This window comes from Episyrphus balteatus, chromosome 1 (assembly GCF_945859705.1).
Source record: "Episyrphus balteatus chromosome 1, idEpiBalt1.1, whole genome shotgun sequence".
Taxonomy (NCBI): domain Eukaryota; kingdom Metazoa; phylum Arthropoda; class Insecta; order Diptera; family Syrphidae; genus Episyrphus; species Episyrphus balteatus.
The window spans coordinates 121,687,561-121,697,148 of NC_079134.1; the positions used below are offsets into that span (position 1 = coordinate 121,687,561).

Sequence of the window (9,588 nt, forward strand, 5' to 3'; positions counted from 1 at the left end):
TGTTGGATGCAAACAAAAATTTTCATGTGGCCATGGCATCCATGTTGGATTCAAAAAAATTGTTTTTTCACAAAAAATCAAAAATTATCTGTATATTCTTAGCTACATTTTAAGACCATGACCATTAACATTAGTTGCGTCGTTCTTGTGTTATAAGCGTTTGAAGGTAGCCATATTGAATTTTTTTTTCGATTTTTTAAAAATCAAATGTGAAAACTTTTTTATTTTTATTTCTAATTTTTCGAAAAAACTTTGGTAATTTTTTATACATATCTGTTCAACAATCTTATAAGGATCCATTTAAGACTTTTATCTGAAAAGTGCATTGCGTATATCTCGAGATATTAACATTTCAATGCAACCATGTCAAACAAATTTTTAATTATTTTTTTCTATGAGAGTTTTTTTCAAACCTCTTTTTCTCCCCTTTTTTTTTGTTAATATTTTCAGATATTTTTGTATGAACACAACAAATAAATTTCCTTGGCACTAGTGTTTTTATGGAGAGAAAGTAAAATCTGGATAATTATCTGGATTTTTCAAAAATCTATACAGATAAAGTTTTTGTTGTTTTTAACACGTAAATTGTTTTGATTTCAAAAATCTCGATGTCGTTTTTTTGCACAAAATCTATATAGATAAACAAAAAAACACACCTAATAGATCGTGAACGCCCCTCTTCTTATCTATAGTAAATATTGAAGCATGAATGATGTTTTTTTTTCCTTCCACCGTTGCTTCTTCTTTTTTTCCATTTTTTATAAATTAATTCTTTGTTTTGTTCGGGTTAATTAATTTTCACTAATTATTTTACATCAAAAAAAACTAAATTACGGGACATAAGTAGCGATAACCATTATAAACAGAATAAAAAAGACAAACTGTTTATCATGGGCGACGCGACGGTGAGCTGCCATCTGTCAAAAATAATTTTACTCCATTGCAAAAGTGCAAGACCATTGTAAAATTTCAATCCATATATTTTGTTGTTGTAGTGTTGTAAGATTTTACACTTTTGCACTTTGGAATGATACTAGACCAGTTGCATCGGATCGTGAATACCCCTTTTATTTTTATAAGAGAAATTTACTCGACCGCAATGAAAATCGCATTTATTTTGTTTTCCTCAGAATTGCTTCGATTTGATTGGTTGGTTTTGTCTTGTTCTTCTTTAATGAACTGTCAAATTAGAAAGGAAAAAGACAGATTGCTTAACAGCCCAATTGTACCTCAACTGCAATTATACCGCCACACTTACCGCTTTCGTATACCTATTCGATGTGTATGCACCATAAAGGTATTCCCATCCACTTCAGAACATGACATTTATTGGAACTGCCCAATAAAGTGTCAAGTTCTGTTCTAATAAGACATTTCACATTTCCCATCACTGAACAAATCCAAAAATAATTTTTTTCTAGTATGTGTTTTTGGTTACTATTTTCAGACTGTCCCCCAGAACAAAACGCGAAGAAAAAACTCAAAAAAATGTTGTAAATAATAAAAAAAAAAAATAAAAAAAAAACAATCTGAAATGCGTTTAACAAAAAAACTCTTACTATACTTTTTTTAAAAACAAAATCACTTTCACTTAACACAAATCTATATGTTAGCATTAAAATCTTTTTAAAACTCCAATCATCGGCAAACTAAAACTCGAAAAAAAAAAAATGGAATGATTACTTTTTTTCTCTACTATATAACAACCAAAATACAAAACAATGGGTTGCATCAACAGCAAAGAAGAGCTCAGAGAAATACAATCCAACTCCATTACCAGATCATCCAATGTCTACAGAGTTAACGCCTGTCGCATCTCCGCCGATGCTGAAACCATTCAGAATGGCTATCTTGAACTCTCCCCCAAAGAGCTTGCCTTTCTCCCCGAAATGGGCGAAACCATAAAATGGGCATTGCAACATTTGCGTCGCTACGGTTGTACAGGTGATGTATTTAGTTTCGAAGCCGGTCGTCGATGTATGACCGGTCCGGGAATTTATACTTTTCGCATGCACAATGCCGAGAATATGCACCGATTATTTCAAAGCTATATCAATTCGGTAGCTAGAAGCAATGACACTGTGCCTCTAGCTTGTACCGATTTTCCCACTTCTTTGGATCTGTCTTCTTCACACTCCCAAGATCCTTATTTAGAGCCATCATCGGCAACATCTAGTCTCTTACAAAATAGAGCTAATCTCTATCGTCAAGATTCCGCACAAAGTAGTCCACTGAGCTCAAACTTGAACTCACCCAGTTCATTCCAGGGTGCCAATTTTACAAACGAAGTTATCCACTTGAATGCACAACCAAACAGATTTACTAATCCCAACAGTAACTTGTACCAAGAGTTTCCCATTAAGCCAAATGAATTCAATAATAATATACCAAATAAGAACAAGTCTCAGGATGTGCCACCGCAGGAGCTAGCACCAAATATACAAACGGCAGTTGTCGATGGTATAGATTCGTTGCAGCATCCTCGAAAGTATTTGCCAATAAATGATGATGAACAGCATATGTATGAGAATGTGAATGAGATTGAGAAGTCGGTTGTAGGAGCAGCAGCAAGTTCGCTGGAGGAAAGATGTTATGAGAATTTTAGTAGTATTAATTTACCAATATTGATAAATGAATCGACTAATAAAACACCAACGAATGAAAATAGCGCTGTGGTAAATTATATAACGCTAGATTTAGTGCAATCGCCAACTTCGACTGATTCGTTTTCGTTGAAAGTGAAGACGAATGCTGCTACGACAGCGGCGGCTGCTGCTGCAGCAGCGGAAGCATCATCAACAAATGTATTTAACAATAAGAAAAAAGACAGCAACAACGAAATTGTTAATGCCATTAAGGGACAGGATTTTAGAGGGAATAATAGTTTGTTTCCAAGGGTGGTTACGGAGTTGAGTGGTAATAATGCAGATGGAGTTGTGAATGAGAGTACGTCAACTTCGATGGGATATTCGACGATAGACTTTATTAAGACTTGTGCTTTGATTAAATCAGCACCGGCTTGTGATGCTGATTGTCAGGAGTCGAGGATAACGCGGCATAGTACATGTGTGCTGAAGAATAGCTCATTGAGTGAATAAGGTAATTTTATTTAGCCTTGAATTTTCAATCGTCAGTTAGACTATCAGAAGAATAAATGTCAATATAAAAAAAACTTTTATTCCTAGGAATAAGCTCTAACTGAGGTTTATCTGACTATTGAAATATTGGCCCTTAATTGAATATTTATTTTTAATCATATTTCAATATTATATCAATTTTATGTAGCATTAAAATACTACTGCCATTGAAAATAGAACAAGTGTAGCTGTACTAGCTTCTTATTTTCTTTCTTTTCTTTTCTTTTTCGTTTCATACTTCCTTAAAAATTCAAATTTTAAAGCATTTGGTTTCATTTCAATCATTTTGTTGAGGTTTTTAAACTATTAATAAAATTATGAGAGCTCACACAAAGCTCAGATTATCTTTCAATGGTTCTATTTTATCTTTCGATGTGTCAATCCAATGTTCATTCTGATAAATTTAACATAAATTCTTCTATATTCCTAGGTTATTAATCAGTACTTTGAGTTGAATTAATTATATCATCGATTGATTTAATTGATAGTAGTCGTGCTATCGTTCTTTTTAATCACGCACATTTTTACGACTTACCCTAAGGGTCAAGTATTTGTTTCGAACAAAATTTTCGAGGTTTTAATAATTATGACGATGGCGAAGTCATACCCGCACAGTGGTTGGAAATCTTTCAGGAGATTATAAAAACGATTTTATAAATTAAATACTGGGGGTCAATTCGTAATTATAAAAACAATAATCAAAAAAACGATAATCGAAATCAATGGGTGCGTTCAAACAGCTAAAATAAAGCTATCAGATTGCTTTTTGTTGTTAAAAACATTAATTAATTCATCAATGTTAAAAATTAGCAAATAAACGAACTATTTTCTGTCAAAAAATAATTTGAAGGTATCCGAGAATTTCTGGTATACCTCAGGTATCCGAGTGATCAGCTGATAAACATTATGGCCTTTTTTTTAATTTGATTGCTTTTCGCGCGCGTGAAAATAAAATAAATTCGTAAAAAATAAAGTCAAATCTATTGTACAAGTACTATCCAACAATAAAAAAAAATGTAATTTGCTCAAAAGAAACAATTCTCTCTTCTCAATATTTACATACTTTTTTTGTAGCTGCTTGGGGAAGCTATCTGGATAGCTTTTCGCTCAAAAAGATATTCCAGATATGGGTATACTAGATAGCCTATCCGATAGGTGTTTGAACGTGCCCAACATTGTATATATATTTCTATAGTAGTATCATGAAGTGGAATTTAGTATTACTTCGAGTCACCACTATTTTGAGGTGGCGCTCAGCGTATTTATTTTATACAAATTCTGCTTTTTCAAGCTGCCACTAGAGTTCCTAATATCGTTTGTCCAATCTCTTTCGTCTGATTTGTCATCATGAAATTACATAATTCAGGGTGCTTATTTAAGTACTACTTGGGTTGGGTTAAGAAAATAAAATGATCACAAAATAATTAAAAACATTGCAGTTGGAATTAACCAAAAAGAAAATAAGTTTTATTTTGGAATATAAAACAGAAAGTTAAGAAGAAGTAAAAGTGGAGATGAAAAAAAAAGATCAATATAATATTGCAACATTTTTTTTTAAATTTTATTGTTCTTTAATCGTTAGTAGACAATTTTGTTTGTGGTTATTTATATAAACAGTGGGGCAGATTCATAGTCATTTTTAGACCCCAGTTGATTTTAGACTGAGGTTTATCCAATGTTATTTGAATAGGTTAAACTCCAGTATTGTTTAGAAGCGACTTAGACAGTGTATATGAATATGGCCCAGTTTCTATAAACGCAAAAAATTTAATTTTGTTTACAATTTACTCAGGACTATACCTATTTAGCTATTATTAAATAAATATTTGAGGTCAAAGAGAAAAGTTTGACTTAAAATTTTCTTATTGATTTTTCAAGTGGAGTGGATAAAAATAAATAGTTGCGCTGGCTTCCGGCTCGAAATTTATGATAAGTAATTCTGTGGAGTTTTGGTCATAACGCAAAACAAAAATTCACTGGTCGTTTTTACAACACCGATTTATAATTATTTTCAAATTTAAAACTGGTCTCCCCAAAATCGCACAAATAAATTTTAGAAATTTGTCAGAAAACTGACAAAACAAAAAGGATTAGGTTAGGTTAGGTTATATGGGCTGACAGTTGATTTTGTTACCGTCACACTTAGATCAATGTAGATCCCTTGTGATGCCCTGAAGTATTGTAACTTCATGAAAAAGTGTTAACCTATGAATGCTATGGTTGTTCGAGCCATTTGGAGGACAAGAAGGATTGATGTGGTAACGTTTTTGTTATTGTCTTGATGCAGAAATCATATTCACTGCCCGACATGATCTACAAAGGGCATTGAGAAAAAATGGTAACTTCAACTAACGATATTTCGGACAGTAAAATAGATATTGGGTTTTTATAGAAACCATTACAAATTATGTTGAAACAAATTACTTCACACTTTAGCTTGTACTCAAAATCAGTAAAAAAAAAACTTTTTATCTTGCATTTTTTTACGGCAATATTTTAAATAGGGAAATAGAATGGTCTAATATTTTTGAATTTGGATTCAATTTTGATTTATGCGTCAAAAGGAATCAATTTTTTTAAACAGTGTAATTAACTAAAAGCTTAAAATTCAAATACATATTAAGCTAAGGTATAGGCAATTTAAACCATAAAAGCAAGTACGTGTGACCCAGCGGCGCCTTTTATTTTACTTGCGAAATAAGAGTACTTAAGTTGCTAAGCACTTATTTTTTTTTTTTTTTTTTTTTGTTTTTCTGACAAATCAAAATTGAGTACGATTTGATATTTTCGATTGCGTTTTGTTCACACCTAGTGAAACCACATCTATCTGTTTTTGTTCTGGAACTATTTTGGCCAAACCATTATCTAGAACCAATTAATTGAAGTATGGATGAATCGGGCCCGCAAAAGCATGTTCGCATGTGATTGTGTTGTTGTTCGATTTATCGTTGACTTTTATAAACATTTGATAAGATTTTTTTGAATAATACAAAAAAAAAAATCTTCCATTCGTGTGCTTTGCTCACAATCGAACATTTCTAAAGTAGTCTTGAAAATTACTTTAATGCGGCATGGATACACTGCTGGTCAATAGAATAGGTTCATAGAAAGTGAAAAGAATGTTGCATCTAAAAAAATGAACAAAAAATTGCACCTTTTGAACAATTTTTCAATTTTTCAATTTAAAGTAAAATATTAAAATGCAAAATATGATCCTCTGTCATTTTACCTGAGTCAAAAGTACATATCGATACCTTCCCGTAAAATGTATTAAGCGACATTTTTAAAATTGTTCAGGAAACGCAAAAAACTAAATTATTCTGTGAGGAAATGTATAGGCTGCACAATTTTATTTTCTCTCTAGTTTCATTTGTATACATGATAGAACAACCAAAATGGTACCAAAACGTGGCGCCCAACTTATAGTATATTTCCACATCAAAAAGTAATTTTCGAAAAAAATGTCGCTTAAGGCTTTGGCTGCCATGTCGTACATTTTCGTGCGACAATCAATATAAAATATCATGGCACATAAAAGCTTGGCAGTCAAAGAGTTAATACATTCTTACGGGAAGGTATCGATATCTATAAGCTTTATTGTTATTATTAGTTTTCAGTCTACTTTGGGATTATTTGTTCAATTTTTTGTTGATTTCAATTATACTATAAAAACTCTCAAGAATGAAAGAAATAAACTTATCACAACACATGGCTTATTTAATATTTATTCTAACATTTTTAAGCTTTTTTTTTACATTGGATTTCTTCTTTTTTTTTCAGATGACCGCTCAACTTGTACGTTACGTAATATATGAATGCACTTATGTTTAAAATGCAAAGGATATGGATACCTATAAACACTGGTTGCCACCGAAAAGATGATATTGCAGTTCCAAATACTTAACAAAAATTAAAATCTTGATTGCATTCGAATTTCATAAAATTGCGTGGTGATGTCAATACATACAGCTGTGTAGATATTGGTTATACATTTTTAATTTAATAGTGTATCTACATAAATTTTAATGTATTGAGCACCAGTTATTATCCATATAAAATCATAATATCAGTGAGCTTTTGTTGTACTTAAAAAACCAAAGTTATATAACTTAGCGTGTTTTGCAAAACTTTTGAACAATATTTGTTTTTCAGAAATATTAATTAATTATTTATGCTAAGTAGAGTAAGTTTTAAGTGACAAAAATACAAAGAAGAAATGTACATACTAAAGTAAATATATGTTGATTACTATTTATTACAATTGAACTTAACTCGATTTTCTTATTTACATATTGATTTATGTGCTTTCTATAGATACTCTGTCTTACAAAGATTGTCAGTAAGGGAAAGATGAGGCGTTTGCATCTCACTTTGGTTGGTGTTAAATGCATAAGTCTATCGCATATGAAAGCTCACACAGCGATGCTGTTTTATCCATAAAAATCGTTTCATGTTGTGTTGAAACAGTACCTACGAGTGCTACTACACACCTTGTTGGTAAAACTTCGCCACAACAAATTTGGAAAACAAAAAGCGATATAATAGGCTCTATCGTGAATCTCCATGGGAATTGCGTTTCCCTTAAAATACTTTTTTCTCGGAATTTTTTGTGCGATCATGAATCTCCTTCGGAATTTATTTTCAGAGAACAAAAAATCATATCAAATGAAAGCTTTATTTCCATCAAATTACACATATTGGGGGCTATTGTGAATACAAATTTCCCTGGGAGGGTTTTCCAAGCTTAAGCAAAGGAACGAAAATGAACTTGAAAAGTTTCCTTCGGAAATTTTGCTGTCATTTCATTGAATTTTTGTTCCCTGAAAATAAATTCCGAGGGAGATTATTATGAGGGAAACAAAATCCCTCTAGAGATTTACGTTAGGGTAATTGATTTTTGTCTTTTTTGTCCAAGTAAACAAAAATTTGAGGTAAAAAAAAAGTAGGTATGTGAAGTATTTGATTCCTTTTGTTAAAATGCATTTTTAGAAAAAAAAATTCAAAATCGTTAGAGCCGTTTAAAATAAAATTGTAAATAATAAAAAAAAATTAAATAAAGTTCGTTACCATTTTCAATTTTGTACCAAATACCTAATAATCAACATCTAAAACTAAAATTTGAAAAAAATCGTAAATTTGATTTTTCAAACAAAAATTCAAAATTTTCTAAAAATGTCGGTGAAATGAAGGTAGAAAATCAAATTTAAAAAAAACGGTTCCGTTAATAAAAATTAAAAAAAAAACTTTTTTCATTTAAGCCTGGTACGCAGATAGAGCTAAATTTTAGCTGAGATAAAATTCCCATACAAGTTATCGATAATTTGTATCGGATCCATTTTAGCTCGGCTAAAATTTTTCGATAATTTGTATGTGAGCTAAAATTTAACTCGAACTGCGTACCAGGCTTTAAAGACACCGTTGTCAAAAAAACTAATTCTTGAATTTTTTTTCAAAAACATAGAAGCCACTTTTAAGAAAATTGAATTTTCCCAAAAGTTAAGGGGGGAAATCCCTCCAGACGACACCTTTTTCACTATTTTTTTTATGAAAAACTGAAAGCACTTATTGAAATTTGGAAAAAGACAAGATATTACTGACATTATCAAGAATTGAAAAAAAATTTTTTGAAATGAAAAAATAACAAAATGGCGGCTCTGGAGCCTTTCAAAGTTGACGCCTCTAGTTTGCGCCGTGCAATGTAACTCAAAAACTAATGAAGCTATCGACTTGAAATTTGAAACAAATTACTCCTTAAATCCTCTTGGCCACAACATGAACCTAAAAGTTGAATAAAATTTGTACAGTAAATATTTTTTTTAACTACTTCTTTGTAAAAAAAACATGTTTTTTTTCGTTTTTTTGATTTCTAATTTTTATTTTTCATTTAAAAAAAATAAATTCAGGTTCATGCAATGCGTACTAATATCATCTAACGGAAAAAAATTTCCTTTTTGATTTAAGATGATTTCCTGGACCTGTACATTGCACGGCGCAAACTAGAGGCGTCAACTTTGAAAGCTTCCAGAGCCGCCATTTTGTTATTTTTTCATTTCAAAAATTTTTTTTTCAATTCTTGATAATGTCAGTAATATCTTGTCTTTTTCCAAATTTCAATAAGTGCTTTCAGTTTTTCATAAAAAAATAGTGAAAAAGGTGTCGTCTGGAGGGTTTTCCCCCCTTAAGCCCAAAGATCTAAGGGGGTCAATTCCCGATCTGTGAAAATGTGAAGTGATAAGTTTTATCACGTTTTCATAATAAATTCGATTCTTAATTTGTGAAAGAAACAAAACAAATGTCTAAAGGCTTGGCCACACTGGAGGGTATGCGGTAGCGGTACGGGTAGCGGTGAGGGTACTTGTATGAAAAAAATTCAAAACTGACACATCAACGTTCAGGTGTGGAATTTTTTTAGTACAAATATCGTTACCGCTATACCGTATACCCTCCGGTG

General features: G+C 31.4%; 1 protein-coding gene across 1 annotated transcript; it reads left to right on the forward strand.

The window, feature by feature from the left end:
• The first annotated feature begins 1,443 nt into the window (after positions 1-1,443).
• LOC129906191 (uncharacterized) lies at positions 1,444-7,370 on the forward strand. The gene is made up of 2 exons (XM_055981865.1): positions 1,444-3,099; positions 6,918-7,370. Exon 1 carries the CDS (start codon positions 1,722-1,724, stop codon positions 3,096-3,098), a length of 1,377 nt encoding a protein of 458 aa, XP_055837840.1. The 5' UTR covers positions 1,444-1,721; the 3' UTR covers position 3,099; positions 6,918-7,370.
• The last annotated feature ends 2,218 nt before the right edge of the window (positions 7,371-9,588 follow it).

What these genes read in the sequence shown, in the direction of transcription:
- LOC129906191 (XM_055981865.1), top strand. Translation starts at nt 1,722, where the DNA reads ATGGGTTGCATCAACAGCAAAGAAGAGCTCAGAGAAATACAATCCAAC.